The 22,300-nt window shown below is 44.7% G+C and overlaps 1 protein-coding gene across 2 annotated transcripts in view; it reads right to left on the bottom strand.

The window, feature by feature from the left end:
- Nucleotides 1-22,300, bottom strand: part of vps13a (vacuolar protein sorting 13 homolog A) — a 346,213-nt gene that overhangs the window by 147,559 nt on the left and 176,354 nt on the right. For both annotated transcript variants that reach the window (XM_033017572.1, XM_033017571.1), the window contains exons 38-43: nt 18,024-18,244; nt 17,711-17,943; nt 17,425-17,517; nt 16,964-17,320; nt 8,008-8,109; nt 2,869-3,027 (exon numbers count right to left, since the gene is read on the bottom strand). In XM_033017572.1, the coding sequence (XP_032873463.1) occupies nt 2,869-3,027; nt 8,008-8,109; nt 16,964-17,320; nt 17,425-17,517; nt 17,711-17,943; nt 18,024-18,244 (1,165 nt within the window). The remainder of the gene's footprint in view (nt 1-2,868; nt 3,028-8,007; nt 8,110-16,963; nt 17,321-17,424; nt 17,518-17,710; nt 17,944-18,023; nt 18,245-22,300) is intronic.

The raw sequence follows: 22,300 nt of genomic DNA, 5'->3' as shown, positions 1-22,300 counted from the left end.
GTAGGCGGTACATCTCCTACGATTGCAGAGGAACGTGCCGTGGGAAGAGGTGGGTTGGATGGGAAATGACGAGCAGACCATGGAGATGCAGAGAGAATAGGCTCCACAGACAATGGAAAGGGGTGGGGACAGGAGCATGTGACTGGCAGTGGGATTACATTGGAGGTCGCAGAAATATCGAAAAATTATGTTTGTGATGCAGTGGCTGGTGAGGTAAAAGGTGCACATTTGGGGAACTCTATCCTCGTTCTGCCCAGAAGGTGGGGTGAGAACTGCGGGACACAGGAGACATGGGTGAGGGATCCTTCCACAAAAGCAGGACACACACACACACACACCAAAGAAAGACGCCATCTCAGATGTCCAAGTATGGAAAGCCACATCTTGGGTGCGGATGTAGCAGAGACAGAGAAATTGAGAGTAAGGGTTGCCATCCTTGCAAGAGACTTCAAATGTTGTACATTCACTCCAGCCTCCCAGTCTGTCTTGATCCACTACAGTTTACTTACTCTCATAACAAATTCACTGCAGAAGCAAACTCCCTGGGTTTAAAGTCATTTCTGGATCACCTAGACAAGGACACCAGCGACAGGCGCCTTTTTAAATCGACTACAGCCCCACCTTTAACACCATGACCCCATCCAAACTTCCAAACCTCGGGCTCAACATCCCCTTCAGCCACCGGATCCTTGACAACAGGTCTACTGAAGAGAGGCATTACAATGTTGAGAACTATATTTTAACCCACAGACCACAATAGTGAGGATAGATAACACCTCCACAATAATTCTCAACAATGGTGCCCCATGACACATTCTCAGTCCTTTACTAAACTCCCCATACACTCATGACTATATGACCAAATTTGGCTCTGACTCCTACAAGTTTGAGGATCACACCACTATGGTGGGCAACGTCATGAACAGTGACGAGACAGAGTACAGGAAAGAGATGGAGAATTTAGTGGTGGTGTCAGGACAACAACCTCTTACTCAATGTCAGCACATTTTTGCCAAAAAAAAATCCTATCAAGATAGGTTTTCTGTTAATTTTAATTTAACGGTTGAAATCTGATATAAAATGCTGAATCCTCAGAAAACTAGACAGCATCTTTGAAGAAACAGATGAATATTTTGTTCATTATCTTTATCAAAAGAGAAAAAAAGTAATGCATATTTTAACTGCAGAAATACGAGAAAGGGCTAGAAAACAAAAGAATGTGTATATGACACCAAGAGAAATAACATAAGTAATGGAGGCACCAGCTGCGAGAAGATGATGAATGCTCATTAACAACAGGTTATCAGTCTGCAAGATATGCAAAGTCAAGGACATGAATGAAAACAAAAGACACAGAAATATATCCTGGAACCATGATGAACAGAACACTGCAGTTGCTGGATATCCAAATTGAAAGACAATGCTTGAAATACTCAGCAAATCACAAATATCTACAAAGCACAAATAGTGCCAGAATCAAACCGCCTGGAACCAGACCCCTTAGCCCAACTCATCTGTTAATTAATTCATTTTCCCAGTTCTCCGGTCTTCATTTCTTTCTCTGTGGTAAATATAGAGGAGACATTTCCAAAGAGCACCTTCCCCGACTCCTGCGGCTCCACACATATTTGTCTGCTTTGGTTTCTGTGGTCTTATTTTCGTTCTAGTTGGTCTTTTTTCTCCTTAACCTTAGCTAGCACATGCCCCCATTTTGACCAATATGGAGCGTGATGGAATATTCTCCACTCATCTAAGATTATTGCAGATTAAACAAAACAAGGATTTTGATACCATACACAAACAGCAGTCAACATGATAAGAGCACTATGCATAGACAGATTTGGCTTATCTGCCTCTGATACACTGTACAAATCTACAAAATACATTGCATTCATTACTGTGAAGTTACTCCAACAACACCTTACAAAATTAAAGACAATTGCTTTAGATCCGTGCAAACATCATGACCAACATGCGCTCCAAGTTATACACAACGTTGACTTGAAATACATGATGATTCCATCGGGACAACAGGGACTAAATCCAAGAACTTCCATTGTTGTAAACCTTCATCAAAAAAGTTGAAGGCAGCAGCTTACTACCCTCTTAAGGTATTCACTGGAATTTAGGATGAGAGGGTATCATTGAAACATATACAATTCTTAAGGAATTGGACAGGCTAGATGCAGGAAAAATGTTCCCGATGTTTGGGAGAGTCCAGAATCAGGGGTCTCAGTTTAGAATAAGGAGTAAGCCATTAGGTCTGAGATAAGGAAAAACTTTTTCACCCATAGAGTTGTGAATCTGTGGAATTCTCTGCCACAGAAGGCTGTGGAGACCAATTCACTGGATGTATTCAAGAGAGAGTTAGGTATAGCTCTTATTTTCCATGTTTCTATGACAGGGGGCCAATGAATCAGTGATGAGTATCACTCATAACTGCTATCTGCCTAAAGAGCCCTCAAATGCAAAGTTAAGTACTCATTAATAGGGTCATTTTAACTCCAAAATAAAAATTGTTCACAGACATTACTTTTTTTTTAGAAATGCTAGGCACATCATGCTTCTAAATGTTCTTGACATACTGGCTAAAAAAACAATTAAAATGCTTCATGAACAATCACTATGCTATCTCTCCCAGGATTTCTGGGATCATTTTGATGCTAATTTATCTAACTTTGGGTTTGAATTCACTCTCCATTTTTAACTGATTCACTGAAGAAGTCAAGCTCCTTAAAAATACAACTTAACAGAATATTAAATTTTCAGCCCAATTTAAAATGTGTCATTATAAAACAGCACATCATCCAATAAATGTCATTGAAACACAACAGGAGACATCTACACTTTTAAAAACTGATAACTTACCGTGGCTAAATTATTAAGCATGGTTAAACCACATTTTGACACTGTTATGTTAAGTTGGTCTTTTGAAGACACATGAATAACAGTTTTATATGCAGGGGTTTGGAGCTGTTCCTCTTCATTTTCAGCTGTAGTTCTTGCTTGAATAGCCTTCTTCTTCATCTGAAGTGAAAAACATAATTTATTAGTATTGGTTTCAGATTTGATTCAACACTTGTAATTCTTTTATTTTAATAATGTTACAGCGAGCCCAGTGAGGTGGAAGAGAGTGGGAAAGGGAGGGGGAAAAAAAGATAGATACATTCAAATAACAGAAGATGGAACAGAAAATTTAAAAAAAAAGGTGAAATAATACCAATGACCAACTATCCTGGCTTTCACAAAGCTCTAACTATATGTATTGTATAACAAGCATTAAAATATCCCAGGTACATAAAAATGCTGGAGAAACTCAGCGGGTGCAACAGCATCTATGGAGCGAAATAGATTGGCAACGTTTCGGGCCAAAACCCTTCTTCAGACCCGAAACGGGTGGGCGGCGCGACTCACGTCGCAGCGGCCTCTGCAGTCCATCTGTCGTGTTTTTATTTTTTTGTCTCATTTGTATGTAGTTGTTATTTTTTTTTAAACTGGGTATGTGTGTGGGGGGCGGGGGGTGGGTGGGGAAACTTTTTAAAATCTTTCCCCTGCACGGAGAACCCGACCTTTTCTGTCGGGTCGCCGTTGTCGTTGGGGCCGAGCACCGTGGAACGGCCTCCAACCGGAACGACCTAGGGCTCCAGTCGCGGAGCTGCGGACTTACCCACCATCGTGGAGCTGGCCGAGTTCGGAGCGGGAGCGGTGGTGGCGCGCTGCTGCGACCCGACCCAGGAGATTCGGAGGCCTACCGCAGGTCTGGTAGACGGTAACACCAGGAGCCCGCGGGTCCCTGCAGGGAGACCGCTTTTCGGGGCTTCCGCAACGTCGACTTCTCCCGCCCGAGTTGCGGGGTTGAGGATGACCTGGAGCGGGGCCTTACATCATCGCCCGGCGCGGCTTTGAATGGCCGCGGGACTTGTTAGCGCCCACCGGGGGCTCCAACATCAAGATCCGGAGCGCGGCCTTGCATCACCCGGCGCGGCTTTATAATTGCCGCGGGACTTATTTACCATTGCCCGCCGGGGGCTTTGACTCTGACATCGGGAGGAGAACGAGGGGTGCAGGGGAGAGATAAGACTTTACCTTCCATCACAGTGAGGAGGAGATTCATTGTGATGGATGTTCGTAAATTGTGTTGTGTCTTGGTTCTTCTTGTTTGTATGACTGCAGAAACCAAATTTCATTTGAACCTCTGGGTTCAAATGACAACAAATAAATTGTATTGTATTGTATTGTAAGCGTTGCCTATCTCCTTCGCTCCATAGATGCCTCTGCACCCGCTGAGTTTCTCCAGCATTTTTGTGTACCTTCGATTTTCCAGCATCTGCAGTTCCTTCTTAAAATATCCCAGGTTAGAAAATCAAGTGATCACAACTAGGGAGGATGAACACTGCAGTCAACTGTCATTTTTGATGTGCCTCACCACCGCCCCACAAAATGACAACTTCTCATTCTCATCCTAACTTGGGGTGGTAACATAGAGGTTAAGTTAGTTGACTAGCAGCCAGTGATCACAGCCATTAATCAAGAAACTTATTTTTGAATACAATAATGGTACCTGTGGAATTTAAACTCGAGTAGTTAAATAAATGCAAGCCTATTTTTTTTTAAGATATATTTTTAATCGCAGTATCATGAAACTACAATATTGGTATATGACTTTGAGTTCCAGGTGGAAGATGGAAGGAAATCTGTTACTTTTGCATACAGTGCATCCAGAAAGTATTCAGACCCCTTCACTTTTTCCATATTTTGTTACATTACAGCCTTATTCTAAAATTGATTAAATCCATTTTTTTTTATCATCAATCTACACACAAAACCCCATAATAAAAAAGTGAAAACTGGTGTTTAGAATTTTATGCAGTTATTAAAAATAAATAACTGAAATAACACATTTACATAAATATTCAGACCCTTTACTCAGTACTTTGTTAAGGCAACGATTACAGCCTCAAGTCTTCTTGGGTATGACGCTACAAGCTTCGCACACCTGGGTAATTCCCCCATTCTGCTCCTCTCAAGCTCAGGTTGGATGGGGAGCGTTGATGCACAACTATTTTCAGGTGCCTCCAGAGATGTTTGATCAGGTTCAAGTCCGGGCTCTGGCTGAGCCACTCAAGTACATTCACAGACTTGTCCAAATCATGTCCAATCAATTTAATTTACCACTGGTGGACTCCAATCAAGTTGTAGAAACATCTCAAGGATAATCAATGGAAACAGGATGAACCTAAGCTCAATTTTGAGTGACATAGCAAAGGGTCTGAATACTTATGTAAATGTGATATTTCAGTTATTTCTTTTTAATTACTTAGCAAAAATTTCGAAACACCTGTTTTTGCTTCTTCATTCTGGGGTATTGTGTGTAGATTGATGAAAACATTTTTTAAAATACATTTTAAAGTAAGGCTGTAACGTAACAAAATGTAGAAAAAGTGAAGGGGTCTGAATACTGTCTGAAGGCACTATAATGTGGTCTCTATATAACCTTGACTCACAAAATTATTAATTCTTAAATTCAATGATAATTAGGGATTGATAAATAATGATAGCATTGCCAGTGACATTCACAACCCCATGCAATTGGAACAAATTGTGTTTCTTATTATTGAATGCATTTTTGATTAAAATGAATGATTTCAGTATGAATTGAAATATGTAAGACATAATTATATTGAACTAGACCAAGGGGGACCCGTTAGATCTCGTCCCCTCAATGTGCGGTTGCCGGGGGTGGGGGGGGGGGGGGGGCCTACGGCATCACACACACACTAACCACCCCCCCCCCACACACACAATAGGGGGATGAGAGGGGGAGGGAGGGGGGAGATAGATGGGGGGAAAGGTAGGGGGAGGGGAGAGGGGGAGCAGAGGGGGAAGGGGGAGAGAGAGGAGGGGGAGAGAGAGGAGGGGGGAGAGAGAGAGGAGGGGGAGAGAGAGGAGGGGGGGGGAGATGGGGGAGAGTGCGGGGAGAGGGGGGGGAAAGGAGGGGAGGGAGGTGGAGGGGGAGGGGTGGGGGGGAGAGAGAGAGGTGGAAGGGGAGAGAGAGGAGGGGGAGAGAGAGAGAGGAGGGGTGAGGGGGGGAAGAGAGGGTGGAGGGGGAGAGAGGGAGAGAGGAGGGGAGAGAGGGTAGGTAGATGGGGGAGGGGAGGGGGGAGAGCGGGGAGAGAGAGAGTAGAGGGGAGAGAGGAGGGTGGGAGGGGAGGGGGAGAGAGGAGGGGGAAGAGAGGAGAGGGTTAGAGAGGAGGGGGGAGTGGGGCAGGTGGGGGAAGGAGGGGGTGTAGAGGAGAGGGAGGGAGGTTGGAGGAGGGGAGAGGGGGGAAGGGAGGGGGTGGGGGGCGAGAGAGGGGGAGAGAGAAGGGGAAGGGGGGAGAGAGAGAGGGAGAGAGGAGGGGGAGAGAGGAGGGGGAGAGAGAGGAGAGGGAGAGAGCAGAGGGGAGAGTGGGTGGGAAGGAGGGGGTGGATCGGAGTGATAGTATAGGGGGAGAGAGGGGGTGGAAGGGAGAGTGGAGGAGGGGAGAGAGTGGAGGGGGAAGAGAGAGGGGGTGGAAGGGAGAATGGAGGAGGGGAGAGAGGAGGGGGCAGAGTGGAGGGGGGCAGAGACGGGAGGGGGGCAGAGAGGGGAGGGGGGGAAGGGGGAGGGGGATAGAGAGGAGGAGGGAGAAGGGGGGGGAAGAAGGGAGGGAGAAGAGGGGTAGGGCCGCCCAGCAGCCGTCTGCCTCGGAATCAGCCTCAGCTCCATGGCCTCGCATCCTCGGCGCATCCTCTCTACCCCCGGAGCCAGCCGGTTATCTCCGGGTCATCACAGAGGACCGATCCCTGAACGCTTCAGACCCTGAGTACGGGGAGAGAGGGTGGAGTGGCCGGGTGGGCGGGGTCCCGAGTGAGCCTGCGGGCCGCCAGCGAGGCACGGAGCGATCTGAGGACGGTGAAAAGCAGCGGGGGTCCCAACTTCTGCCAGCATGACAGAGCTGGGCCGGGGGGGGGGAGGGCGGAGGAGAGCCGGGCTGCCTAATGAAGAGAGAGAGAGAAGCGGCTTCTGACTCTGGAAACCCACAGCTGGAATGAGCGCGCAGGGCTTCATGAGCTGCGCCAACAGTGATGAGAGGTTTAAGCGCAGGTTGAACAAGTTAGGGCTTTATTCTTTGGAGCGCAGAAGGTTAAGGGGGGACTTGATAGAGGTTTTTAAAATGATGAGAGGGATAGACAGAGTTGACGTGGAAAAGCTTTTCCCACTGAGAGTAGGGAAGATTCAAACAAGGGGACATGACTTGAGAATTAAGGGACTGAAGTTTAGGGGTAACATGAGGGGGAACTTCTTTACTCAGAGAGTGGTAGCTGTGTGGAATGAGCTTCCAGTGAAGGTGGTGGAGGCAGGTTCGTTTTTATCATTTAAAAATAAATTGGATAGTTATATGGATGGGAAAGGAATGGAGGGTTATGGTCTGAGCGCAGGTATATGGGACTAGGGGAGATTATGTGTTCGGCACGGACTAGAGGGGTCGAGATGGCCTGTTTCCGTGCTGTAATTGTTATATGGTTATTATATGGTTATCCTATAGCGGAGAGGAGTGGATGCAGCGTGTGAGTCGCTGCCCCGAGATCTGTAGAACAAAGAAGCTATAGCGGAACGGAACTGTAGAATCTTTGTTCTGCAGAACTTTCTCGATCTTTCTGCGCATTTTAATCCACAGCGGCGGGGAGGCGGGGCCTGGAGGCAGGTGTGCCTGGATTGGTCGGCATGTGGGCATTGTGACGCCAGCAGCTCAAGCGGCGATTTTTTTTTATTTTTATGAGTTTTGTGATCAATTTAATTCAAAATCTGGGGAAATAATTGACCAAGGAGTGGATTACTGAACTCATAAGATAAATCCCTACCGAAATTGTAAAAATCTCCGCGCTTTTGCGTCTGGTTTTCGAGGAGATACGTTTCAAATGCAAAATGGCGTACACCCACACACACACACAGAGTTTTAAAAGTATATAGATAGATATACATACCTTGATCCCAAGCTCCCAAGGTCTAAATTCATCGCTATTTTCAAGCTCTAATGGTTCCACTAGAGGTTCCCATACAGCAAGTACTTCATTGTAATAATGCACCTGGTGGATAAAATGACTATAGTGATTCATCATAGTTTGACAAGCATTCCATCCAGCTTCCAAAGCAGGAGAATAAAAGTCTTACACGTCTATCATTCTCTGCAAATGGTTCCCAATGGCCCAAACTGATGCTCAATGTTTGAGCTGATGAACAGAATCCACGAGTAGCATGCTAACACAGTATTGTGATAGGAAAGCAGAATCCAAGCCTCATCCATACAAATTGATTGAGTTAAAAAAAAATATATATATATTCTTCATGGATCACTTAATGAAAAATGTCGGTATGTCCTCATTGTGATCGATTCCACCATTCAGCGAGTTTGCTCACCCCCAATTATACAAAGATGCAGTAGAGTGAAATGGGCACGATAAAAGCAGCAACATGTTAACTGAAGATCCAGTCACCAGAACTAACCTCTCCAGTTGGCTGATCCACCACTTACAACTGTGCACAAAATAAACATCTAAACTCTGAGAAGGAGCAAGCTATTTGGACCCACAAGCCTGTTCAACCTTTAAATTATGTCATGGCTCAGCACCACATTCTTTTCTATCCATTATAATCGTTCTACGCCCCACTACACCAAGAAATTATCTATCTACATCTCTGTAGGCTCATGATCCTCAGAAAAAAGTTGCACTGTGTTTGACTCAAATTGTTAATCTTTTACTTTTGAGTTGTAACAATAAGCTGAAGTTTCTCCCAGAATTAACATCTTCCACATCCACCAAGACTATTCAGGATCTTATATGGTTCATGGAGACACAAGAGATGGTAGATTCTTGAATTTTGAGCAAAAGGAAAGTGAACTCAGTGGGTTAGTCAGCATCAGTGGAGATAAATGGATAGGTGATGTTTTAGGTCAGGACCTTTTGTCAGACAGATATAATACGGGAAGAAAGCTGGAAAAGAGAGGTATGGGTGGGGAAAAGCCTGGCAAGTGACAAGTGAGGGGGCGGGGGTGATGGGAAGCTTGGTGGAGATCAAAGGCTAGAGGTGAAATGGAGACAAAAGGGTTAGATAAGTAAAGAAAAGGAATGAAATGTAGCCAGATGGAGGGACATGGGTTGAAGGGACAGGGGAGGGTAAGTAGGGGATTAAAGGGAAATGGAGGACTTGGAATAGGGACGGATGGGAGACAAGAAGGAGGAGCAAAGAAATGGAACGTAGTGACGGGTGATGGGAAAATTGTGAGAACACTGGTGGGAGTTGGGAGTGGGGGTGGGGGTTGGGAGTGGGGGATTACTTGAAATTGGAAAATTCAATGTTCATATTGTTGAAGACTATCCAAGAGTAATATGAGGTGTTGTTCTTCCACTTTGCGTGTTGCCTCAGTCTGGCAGTGAAAGCGGCCAAGGACAGGAAGGTCGGTATTGGAATGGGAATGGGAGATAAAAATGATTATTCATGGATCACTTCATGAAAAATGTCATTTTGTCCTCATTGTGATCGATTCCACCATTCAGCGAGTTTGCTCACCCCCAAAAGGCTCGAACAAGCCTTGGCAGACAGAGAACAAGTATTCTGCGAAACTGACATGTGGTCTACACTTGGTCGCGCCGATGTCGAGGAGGCCATATGAGGAGCTCTGAATGCTCTAGACGGTCGGAAAAGCCGCAAGTAAACCAATGTCTCACGTGGAAGGGCTGCTGTGGTCCGTGGATGGTGTAGAGAAGGTGTAGGGACAGGTGCTACATCTCCTGTGGTTACAGGGGAAAATGCCCGGGAGGAGATGGGGAGAGATGAGTGAACCAACGAGTTTCGGAGAGAGTAGTTTCTGTGGAAGGAAGAAACAAGTGGGCACAGGCAGTTGTGACCAGTAGTGAGATCACGATGATATAATGGATGTGGATGTCGGCAGGATGAAAGGCGAGGAACTCTACCCTTGTTCTGTCTAAGGAGAAATTTATTTATTGAACAAAGAGGTCAAATCAGAGTTCAGAGAGAGGAAAGTCTCAAATATTCAACTACACCATCTCCAAACCTGCCTCTTGCAAGGACACCATCCCTTACTCTCAGTTTCTCTGTCTTCATTGCATCAGTTTCCAAGATGCGATTTTCCACTCTGATGTCCTCACTTGCCATCCTATTTTATTTCATCAGCAAATTCAATGATCATACAGTGCCCTCCATAACAAAGACCCATCATTTATTTATTTGCCTCGGTACTCCACAATTTGAGATTTGTAATAGAAAAATATTTTCCACTTCACCTTAAACCTATGTCCTCTGGTCCTAGATTCACCTACTCTGGGCAAGAGACTGTGCATAGAAACATAGAAAATAGGTGCAGGAGGAGGCCATTCGGCCCTTCGAGTCAGCACCGCCATTCATTGTGATCATGGCTGATCGTCCCCTATCAATAACCCGTGCCTGCCTTCTCCCCATATCCCTTGACTCCACTAGCCCCTAGAACTCTATCTAACTCTCTTAAATCCATCCAGTGATTTGGCCTCCACTGCCCTCTGTGTGAAAAAACTCTCTGGGTGAAAACGTTTTTTCTCACCTCAGTCTTAAATGACCTCCCCTTTATTCTAAGACTGTGGCCTCTGGTTCTGGACGCCCAACATTGGGAACATTTTTCCTGCATCTAGCTTGTCCAGTCCTTTTATAATTTTATATGTTTCTATAAGATTCCCCCTCATCCTTCTAAACTCCAGTGAATACAAGCCTAGTCTTTGCGTACTCATATGACAGTCCCGCCATCCCAGGGATCAAACTTGTGAACCTACGCTGCACTGCCTCAATCACAAGGATGTCCTTCCTCAAATTAGGAGACCAAAACTGTACACAATACTCCAGATGTGGTCTCACCAGAGCCCTATGCAACTGCAGAAGAACCTCTTTACTCCTATACTGAAATCCTCTTGTTATGAACATCTACCCGATCCATTCCTCTCATGATTTTATACCTCAATAAGATCACCCCTCATCCTCCTGCGCCGCAAGGAATAGAGTCCCAGCCTACTCAACCGCTCCTTACAGCTCAGACCCTCCAGCCCTGGCAACATCCTTGTAAGTCATCTCTGTACCCTTTCCAGCTTGACAACGTCTTTTCTATAACATGGTGCCCAGAACTGAACACAATACTCTAAATGCGGCCTCACCAACGTCTTTTACAACTGCAACATGTACTCCCAATTGTATACTCAATACTGATGGTCAATGTGCCAATCGCCTTTTTGACCACCCTATCTACTTGCGACTCCAACTTCAAGGAACCATGCACCTGCACTCCAAGATCCCTCTGGTCTACAACACTCCCCAGAACCATACATTTCACTGTGTAGGTCCTGCCCATGTTAGCCTTCCCAAAATGCAACAACTCACATTTCTTTGTATAAAATTCAATCAAGCATTCCTCAGCACACCTGGCCAATCGATCAAGATCCTGCTTCAATTTTTCACAACCATCTTCTCTATCTGCAAAACCACGCACTTTTGTATCATCGCAAATTTGCTAATGTTGCCGTGTATGTTCTCATCTAAATCATTGATGACAAAAAGTAACAGGCCCAGCAATGAACCCTGAGGCACACCACTAGTCACAGGTTTCCAGTCCGATAATAGCTTAGCACCATCGCCCTCTGCTTCCTTCCATGAAGCCAATTTTATGTCCACAGTGCCCTCCATAATGTTTAGGACAAAGACCCATCATTTATTTATTTGCCTCTGTACTCCACAATTTGAAATTTGTAATATAAAAAAATCACATGTGGTTAAAGTGCACATTGTCAGATTTAAATAAAGGCCATTTTTATACATTTTGGTTTCAAATGGGGGGGGACTATGTATAAACATTGCTGTAATTTCTACATGGTGAAACCAAAATGTGTTAAAATGGCTTTTATTAAAACTTGACAATGTGCACTTTAACCACATGTGATTTTTTTCTATTACAAATCTCAAATTGTGCAGTCTGATCTATCGGACAGGTATTTGGGGATTTGTCTTTATTATAGAGAGAATTCTTCTGTCATCAGCTGTGGACGTCTTCCTTGGCTTGCCAATCCCTTTGCGATCAGTAAGCTCAGGTGTAGTGGTTGCGATTAGTATGTAGGCGAGTGGTTGAATCCGTGAGTGAATCAGAATCTGGGGGAATCATTATAAATTGCTTCGATAGACTGGTCATGGTGCATGTTAACTTCAGTCTCCTGAACTCCACTGCAGTTTGCTTCCTGTTGCAACAGATCCACAGCAGATGCCCTCTCCCTGGCTTTACACTCACCTCTGAAACATCAGGATAAGGACACCTACATCAGACTCGTATTTATCAATTATAGCTCCACCATCAACATCAAAAACACATCCATACTCATCGTCAAAGTCCTGGACCTTAGAGTCAACCTGCTCTGCCACGTGATCCTTGACTTTTCGAGCTATACACCACAATCAGCAAGGATAAGCACCAATACATCCTCCATAACAATTCTCAAATCTAGTTCCCTTCAAGTCTGTATTCTTACTCTCAATACGATAAAACTTTATTCATCCCTGGAGGGAAATTGGTCTGCCGACAGTCACAACACACAAGGTACACAAAAACATAACTAAAAGTGAAACAAAAAGAAAAAGGCAAGCGACTGTTGGATGGCTGCCGTGTGCCCAGCGCCTTCACTAGAACAAATGAACAAATAAACAAACACAGACTTATCCCCTGGGCAGAGGATTCTAAGCTAGAGTGCCCCCCACCTCACCTCACAGCAGTCCCCGCCGCGCGCTCGCGCGTGACTCCCGGGGACACTCCCGCTGCACGCGGCTCTCCTGGACACTCCCGCCGATATCTCACAACTATGCGGCCAATTTTCTGCTTTGATTTCATCTACATGTTTGCAGATGACACCAGTGCAGTGAAATGGATCTCGACAAATAACAACACAATATGAAGGGAGGAGATGGAAGGAATGTCACTAAGGCTAAGGAGAGAGTTATCAACTTCAGAAAGCATCACCAAAGTGGAAATGGTTGAGAGCATCAATTTGTTCGACGTAAATATCACCAATAATGTCGTGGTCCAACCACATCTATATTACTAAATCTCTGTTCTTGACCGCTTTTGGCCTTCTGTGCTGCGATTTCCGAGAGAACGCCGCCACCTACGGCCGTCATTTTTGGCCACCTCGCTCAGAGCCGCCCCCCGCCGCAGGTGTGCCGAGGATTTTTCCCATCGATGAAATTTGACAGAGATATTAATGTTTTTACAAAATTCCCCATTCTCTCTGCTGCCCCTGCTGGAGGGAGGGGGAGGGACTATAAAACCAGGAAGTGGTGTGCCTCAATCAGTCTCTGCAAGTGGTGTGCCTCAATCAGTCTCTGCAAGTGGTGTGTCTCAATCAGAGCTCTGAATGACACTGAACAAATGTCTCCACAGCTGTGAGTACCCATAATGTGGTTTGAAAATGAAAATATGGTTAGTTTGAGGAAAAAAGCACTGCCTGCAAATGGTTGTTTGGAGGGTTTGGGTTGAGTAAAAAGGCACTCTCTCTCTCTCTCTCTCTCTCGCCTCCTCTCTCTCCCCACCTCTCTCTCTCCCCCCATCCCTCTCCCTTTCTCTCTCCCTTTCTCTCTCTCTCCCCATCCCCCCCCTCTTTACCCCCCTCTCCTCTCCCCCCTCCTCTCCCCACCTCTCTCTCTCCCCTCTTTTTTCCCTCTCCTACCCTCCCCCACCATCCCTCCCCTAAACCCCCCTCCCCTCCACACCCCTACCCCCTCAGCACCCCCTCTCTCTCCCCCTCACTCTCACCCACTCTCACCCTCTCTCTCTCTCTCCTCCCCCACCTTTCCCCCCTCACCCACCCTCCCTCTTCTCCTCCTCTCCACCCTCCATCCCTCTTGCCCCTCTCTGTCTCTGCCCCTTCTCTCTCTGCCCTCACTCTCTAACCCCGTCCCCCCCCTCCCTCTCTAGATGTGACTGCAAGTTGGGGGCTATGCGTCAGTGGATAGGGTGGTTATAGGGTAAAAGGAGCAAATTAATAATATTAATATAATATCAAGGGGGGTAATTAGCGTGAGTGCGCGGGGGGGGGGGGGATAGTTAGTGTGTGTGACGCTGCATGCCGCCTCCCTCCCCACAACCGCACGTTGGGGGAACAGACCCAACGGGTCTGCACTTGGTCTAGTTGAAACTATAGCCAAAAAAAGCACACCAACACCTCTACTTCCTCAGAAGATTAGGGCAGTTCAGTGTGCTTCCAATGACTTACCAACTTCTACAGATGCACCACAGAAAGCATACTATCGAGTTGCATCACAGTTAGGTTTGGGAACAGCTCCGCCCAAAACTACAAGGAATTGCAGAGATTTGTGGGTGTAGCTCAGTCCATCACACAGACCAGTCTCCCCGCATTCTCCATCTACACTTCACACTGCATCGGGAAAACAGCCAACATAATTAAGGATATTTTTCATTCCCTCTTCTCCCCACTTTTATCGGGCAGGAGATACAAAAGCTTGAAAGCACATACCACCAGACTCAGTAACATCATCTTTCTCTGTATTCAGATTTTTGAATAGCCCTCCCATAAGGCATAAACCCTATCTTCCAATCTACTTCATTGTCTATATTGAATATTTTCTTTGGAACTGTAATGCTACAAATCTGTAAAACTGATTTAAGCCTGAAACAATCACGAGGCATTACAGCATCAACAATATCCCAAAACGTTATTAAAAAAAACTCGATACAATAAAAATGTATTCATCCCCCGAGGGAAATTGGTCTGCCAACAGTCACACCACACAAGGTGCACGAACACTTGAAATTAAAAGTGAAAACAAAAAGAAAAAGACAAGAGACTGTTGACTGGCTACCGTGTGCACAGCGCCTTCACGGAAACAAACACAGACTTATCCCCTGGGAAGAGGATTCTAAACTAGAGTGCCCCGCCCTCCCCTTGTTCTCCCACTGTCCCTCCATTGTTCCACCCGGCGGTCCCCCAAGCTGGGTCCCCATCGTCCTCCCCCCCCTCCCTCACGATCGCGAGGTCCCACCGCCAAGTCGCATGCTGCCGCCGCAGAGGCTCCCATGTTTGTCGCCACTAAGCCTCCTTTGGCCCAGACAGGCCTCACTGCACTGACAAGGCGCACTGAGCAAAGTGAATGAGCACAAAGCTGCCGGCCCCAATGGCATCCCCGGGCGTGTGCTCAGGGCATGTGCTGGACAACTATCCCTGGTCTTCACTGACATTTTCAATCTGTCACTGGCCCAGGGTGTCGTCCCTACTTGCCTCAAGACCTCAACCATTGTGCCAGTGCCCAAACAGTCAGCTTCAGGGAGTCTCAACGACTTCCGCCCAGTGGCACTCACCCCCGTCATCGCGAAGTGCTTTGAGTTCACCTCAAAGCCAGCCTCCCCCCCCCCACATTGGACCCCCATCAGTTTGCCTACCGGCCCAACAGGTCTACAGAGGACGCCATATCTGCGGCCCTACACTCTGCCCTGACCCACCTGGACAACAACAACTACTACATTAGGTTGTTGTTCATCGACTTCAGCTCCGCATTTAATACTGTCATCCCCGCCAGCTTGATCACCAAACTCAGCGGACTTGGCATCACCACCTCCCTCCGCAATTGGACACTGGATTTCCTCACCAACAGACCACAGTCTGTTATGATCAACAACCTCACCTCCTGCACTCTAACACTGAACACCGGCGTGTCACAGGGCTGTGTGCTCAGCCCTCTCCTCTACTCCCTCTTCACCCATGACTGCGTCCCTAAGTATGGCTCCAACGCCATCATAAAATTTGCCGATGACACCACGGTGATAGGACTGATCAGCGACAACAACGAATCAGCCTATAGGGAGGACGTCCAGAACCTGGCAGCCTGGTGTGCCAATAATAACCTCGTCCTCAACTCTAAGAAGACGAAGGAAATAATTGTTGACTTCAGGAAGACCAGAGGTGGCAGACATACCCCCATCCACATAAACGGGACTGAGGTGGAGCGCGTCTCCAACTACAAATTCCTCGGGGTACACATCTCAGAGGATCTGTCCTGGTCCCTCAATACCACCAAACTGATCAAAAAGGCGCAGCAGCGCCTTTACTTTCTGAGGAGGCTTAAGAAAGCTCACCTGTCCCCCCAGATCCTGTCCAACTTCTACCACTGTACCAGCGAAAGCATCCTGACCACCTGCTTCACGGTATGGTACAGCAGCTGCACCACAGCTGACAGGAAGGCACTGCAACGGGTGGTGAAAACCGCTCAGCACATCATCGGTGCCCCGCTCCCTGCCATGGATGCCCTCCACCGAAAACGGTGTCTGAGACGGGCCGGGAAAATCATCAAGGACCCCTCTCACCCTAACCATGGACTGTTTGCCCTCCTCCCATCAGGGAGGCGGTACAGGAGCCTCAGGTCTCGCACAAGCAGACCGAGGAACAGCTTTTTCCAATAACACCATTACACTGCTGAACTCAGAGTCCCGTCGCTAGCTATCTTTAGACTCTCCCATTTGTATACATTTGTATATATTTATTGCCTATGTACCAGTTTAATTCATCCACAGTCCACACATTGTTAACCATATTTTTATTTGTATTTTTATTTTGTTTTTTTATTTTTATTTCTTCTATCTTGCACTATGACCGGACGCTAAACTGCATTTCGTTGTACTTGTACTCGTATTTGTGCAATGACAATAAAGTTGAATTGAATTGAATTCACCGCAGTCCCCCTGGGAGGCCTGTGTGGCGAGTTGTACCTACCCGGGGCGTGTTCAGGTCGGCGGCACAGTTGTTCGGTAGTGGATCAGGACAGGCCCGTCGCGCGCGGACAGTCTCGCGCCCGCGGCTCGAAGAAGAACTTTGTATTGGATGGTAGATTTTCGAAACCACTTCTTACCTCTAAGTTAAGGTGACACTTCAAGTTGATAAGTGTGCTCCAGTTTACCACGTCTCCTTCAAAAGTTGACTTTGCCAATAGCATTGGAACAGTTCTGTGCCCGATACCCGCTTCCAGAGTCAGACAAACATATTCAATTGTCATTCTCAGGCTCTGCTCTGTTGTATCTAATTGTTTTGTTCGGCCATCCTTAGAGTCATCATTAGCATGTTCAAAAAACCAGAACTTTAAATCTTTCACGTCCTTCTTATTCCAAAAGTCATGTGGGGTTTCACTGCTCTTGTCCTGTTGGCTGTCAGCAGCTGGAGTCAAGGCAGACGTAATTGTAATCACAGTGTTAATAATAACAGGTGATACCTAGGAAATAAGAATGCACAAATCATTATATATCGTTGAATAAAGTATTTTCTAATTATTATTACATAATTTAAAAATTACACACTGACAAAACATTTCCATACTTTCATCATTAGCGATTTCACGGCCAACTCCATGTTAACGGTACCAGAAGCAGCTTGTGTACTTTGGAAGAACACATTGCAAGGCTGCAGGACCTGCATATTTCAGAAATAAAATTACAACCATAAGGCTGGACTTCAGTACATAACCATGCAATATTAATATGCAACAGAAATGTGTTTACACATACTAAAATAGAATTTATGAATAATTGTCAAGCAGAGCTGAAAAGCTGCACAACACAAAGCAATTGCAAATGTTTATGAAAACAATTTTAAACTTCCATACCGTGGTAACCTGATCCTTTCTTTTTTCTTTTAGAAATGGGCAGACAATGACTTTTAGATCTTTAATAGCTGCAGTTATCTTTTGACTTTCCGAATCATTGTTAATATCAGCCTCACACTGAGCAGTCACGACGAGTGATGGAGCATCTGCTCTTCTCAAATCTGCCACAAAGATGATCTCTGGATTCTGAACACGAACAACAAGTTCCATTTTCGATGTAGTTTGCGATGACACTAAGATAAAAAGGAACAGATCGCAAATACCTACACTTAACAAACATAAATAAATAAAAATGTGCGTATGTTTTCCAAACCTTGTTCGTTTGTATGTGTTACTGTTGGTTTGTTCGTCTGAACTGCAGAGACTTGATTATTTGCTTGGACAAAGAAGTCAACCACAGTGAGTAGAAATTCCATGCTTGCACAAACATAGATATCACGTATAATGGCATCAAGAAACATGCCTTCTCTTCCTTGTTTGTAACTGAAGTCAATCATTGCATTCTTCTCATTTGTTAGTTTCATTTCCACCATTCTGAAGAGAGGGAAATCACCATTAGTATGCATTTATGAGAAATTGAATTAAATTACAAAGGAGATATATACTGGGTATCCCTGTGCTTTTTTCTCCTAGCCAGATGGGTGACTGTCAAGATGGTTTTTAACTTTTAAGAGTTTGAAATCCAAGCTACTGAATACAACACACATGGAAATGTTTCTATTTCCTTCAGAAACAAAGATTGAGAAAATCCAAGTAATAAATTCCCAAACGTAAAAAGGACCGTAGTTTTTAATCTCAACAGTTATCAATGCAAGCAATTCATGGTTACTGGGCCACCAGAAATACAGTTTGGCAGGTTACTTTATGTGGGAATAATTACATGCAACAGATCCACCCTTGCTGGATTTTGGCCTGTTCTTCAATTAAAAACTTCTGAAGTCCTGAAGATTTGACGACAGAAGTGGACGACAGATGGCACAATGGGCTAAGTGTTCGGCTGGCAACCGGAAGGTAGCTGGTTCGAATCCCGCTTGGAGTGCATACTGTCGTTGTGTCCTTGGGCAAGACACTTCACCCACCTTTGCCTGTGTGTGTCCTTGGGCAAGACACTTCACCCACCTTTGCCTGTGTGTGTGGATGTAATTATGTGAAGCACTTTGGGGTCAATGCAAGTTGACTAAAAATGTGCTATATAAATAAAGAAATTTAATTTTTAATTTTTAATTTGAGAGTCGCCAGTAGTAGTGTTGTAGGGCTCCTTGAGGAGTCCAAAATTTCAGATTATTTGAGATGCAATAGCATCTTGATTACGAATCCTCGTCATTTGGTATTCCAGCACTGCTAAGAGCAACAGTAATAAATTGACCTCTTATAATTCATCTGCAATACAGAAAGGCAGAAAATGCAGAGGGGAAGGAAGAGACAATCATACAGCAATGTTAGGAGAAAGAGAAGTGAAAGTCCTTGACCTCATATTGCTGGTGAGTTCACAAGTTCACGTTATATGAGTAGAACTAGGCCATTCAGCCCATCGAGTCTACTCCGCTATTCAATCATGGTTAATCGCTATTATATCGTTTGCTGCCATATTTTACCCTTTCTGTAATGAAAGAGCTAATTGCCATTGCATTGTTTGCTGGGATGCTTGACCGAATTGTTGTGGCACCACTTTTGTTTTTTTTGGACAAGCTTTCTGGTTGAAGAGTTCAATCAGGTAAGAGAGGCCAGCTAGGGGAACTAACTGATAACGGGACAAGACACCACCGGGATCAGACAGGGAGAAAACTGAGCTCCAATAGGACCCTTTGAGACCGACTCCCGTAGAATACAGACAACGGTAAGACCAATTGTGTATGTATTTTGCTACCAAGAGAGTAGTCGGCAATTGGATAGAGCAAACTAAAAAGGTTTGTCTTAAATTATGTTTTTTGCTACCAAGAGAGTAGTCGGCAATTGGATAGAGCAAACTAAAATGGTTTGTCGTAAATTAATATATTTTTGCTACTAGGAAAGTAGTTGGTAAGAGATTTTTCTATTGGGAAAGTAGTCGGCAATTGGCTCCGCAAACTAAACAAGTTTGTCTTTCACAAAATAGCCGGGCTGAGAAGGGACTCGCGGCTATGGGGAATAATCTGGATAAAAATGACGGGGGAACGTACATCCAACATGTTTTATTTGAATCCTAAAAGTAACAAAGACTATAGAATATTAAGTTATAAGCTAACCAAACGTTTGGGAGATGAATCCTGGCCAGTCGGAGGAACATGGAATGTAGAAACTGTTAAAAAGGCAGAAAAGATGAAAATGCATGGTATACCTAAGAATTGGGATGCGTTACAAGCAGAATGTAATTGGCATAATAAAACAACAGAATAAAGCCAAAAAAGTAAAGGATTGTCGCAAATTAAGCGACAATTGGTTGAAAAAAAGGGGGGGAAAAGGCGCTAAAATAAAATAACCTCAGGGACCCCTTGTATAGCATGGCGATTTTATGGAAGAGGGGGGATGAGCAATAAATTTGGTGGGGAATGAGGAACAAAGTCGGGAATAGTGTAGACCACCTCCCCTATATGCCCTGGCGGCAGGAGCTACCCCACTAAGATCCCGTAGGGAGAGAGGAGGAAGGGCACCCCCAGAGGAAAATGATACTGATAGCGACTCGGAGACTAAAAAGGAAGATGAGAAAGACGAGAAGAAAGGGCTGATGCAGAAGAAGAAGGAGGAGCACTAATGAATCCAGTAGTGAAATAGTTAAACATGCAGAGCCAGAGTATCATTGAGACAGGATACTATTGTCGGCCCTGGCCTCTGCCAAAGCACCGAATTCTGCACATTGGTCCCCATAGAACCAAAGATTCTTCCAAACAGAACGGCCTTGCCAAGACATGGGTGATGTAAAGTTAATACAGAGGGACGCCTCATAGCGCGCAGCGTGATTTTTGGAAACGAGAGGGCGGCGCCATTGACTCTCTGACTAACCCCGTTTCGGAAAAGTTTGTGTAACTGATATTTTTCTGTCCATTCTTTACTATCATATACACTTCCTTATGAATGTTGGTAAGTAGGGAAAACAATGGAAATACAATTTCAAAACCTAATTGTGATGCCCATTTTCCTTTGTGAAAATTCCATGTTAATTCAGCACATCACGTGTGAATGGTGGGCAAGGTTATGTGCGTATTTAGGTGTATCACAGTTTTAAGAATTTGAATAATTTCGATGAGGTGTGTACAATTGTGCTACTTTTGAGTGAGAATTTTATCGGTTTAAAGTGTGTGAATATCTGAGATTTAGCAATATTGAATGAGGTGTGGCAACTTGTGAGTGAATGTCACAGGAAAAATGTTTTAAGAGGTAGTGTCTCTTTAAGAAGTTGCAGTTATGTGGGAGTGGAGCTAAACAGTTATTTTCTTTTCCTTTGTTCTTTAAATACGCATCTATTTATGTGGAAATTAACTGTTTATTCTTTTTCTTTTGACTCTTAAACAGAGGAGAGATGCAAAAGTGCAGTTTGTTTTGTCTTATCGATGTTTTAAGTTGTTTATTTCCCCTAATTCTAATCTTTTGAGCTGAGTTCAAAAAGAGACCTGGGTGCTTTTGGCATCCTGATTAAAGTGTTAGATGAGGTTGGAAATGTCAATATCGCAGAGAAAAAGAAAATGTTGATTTGGGAAAATTGTGATTGGTGTGCATTTATGCTAGGATATTGAGGTTGTAAATGTGGGGAGATAGATTGGAACAATTGGGAATAATTTTTAAATTGTTTTTTCTCAATAATCTATTTTTTTTTTAAGGATTTAAGGATATTGGCAAAGCTATTGAATACTGATTTTGAGTTTTTGAGTTCTTTTGGGAAAGCTTGTTTTGATGTGATCATAGTGTTTGTCTTTTAGAATGCAAATGAGCAGCCAGGTTCTTGTCTACAGGGAAAGTGATGAAGGAGGCTTCTGCCTTGTCAGTAGTTAAAGACTGATTTCACATTTCCAAACCACCCGCAGAGTTTTGGATTAGTGGAGGGAATGAATAGGACACTAAAGAGTTTAAGTAAAGTCTTGACTGAGACTGGACAGGATGGGTTAAGTCATTCTAATGATTCAGAACAACCCCAGCTAGAGAGACAGGATTAACGACTTTTCAATTGATAACAGGAATGCCCCTGATATTTTGTGTACGTGACTCTTGGTGTATAAAATACCCCAAGATTCTGTTAATTTGAGTGGTATTTTGGGAAAACCAGAAGTATCACTGGATACTTCTGGACTGTAGCATCTCCAGCCACTCCTGTCTGACGTAAAAGTAAAGATTGTATGGTCTACCTTAACTCATTGTATTTGTCTGTTTGTTCACTAATCCCATGAATATGTCAATCTCTGCCATAAAACTATCCACTGACTTGCCTCCATAGCCCTCCGTGGCAATGAGTTCCACAGATTAACTACCCTTTGACTAAAGAAGTTCCTCCTCCCCTCCTTTCTAAAAGAGCGCCCTTTAATTCTGAGGCTATGACTGGTCCCAGACACTCCCACCAGTGGAAACATCCTTTCCACATCCACACTATCTATGCCTTTCATTATTCTGTAAGTTTCAATG

Source organism: Amblyraja radiata, chromosome 3 (genome assembly GCF_010909765.2).
Source record: "Amblyraja radiata isolate CabotCenter1 chromosome 3, sAmbRad1.1.pri, whole genome shotgun sequence".
Classification (NCBI taxonomy): domain Eukaryota; kingdom Metazoa; phylum Chordata; class Chondrichthyes; order Rajiformes; family Rajidae; genus Amblyraja; species Amblyraja radiata.
Note: the sequence above shows the minus strand (reverse complement) of the source record. Positions and strands in the feature narration are given on the sequence as shown.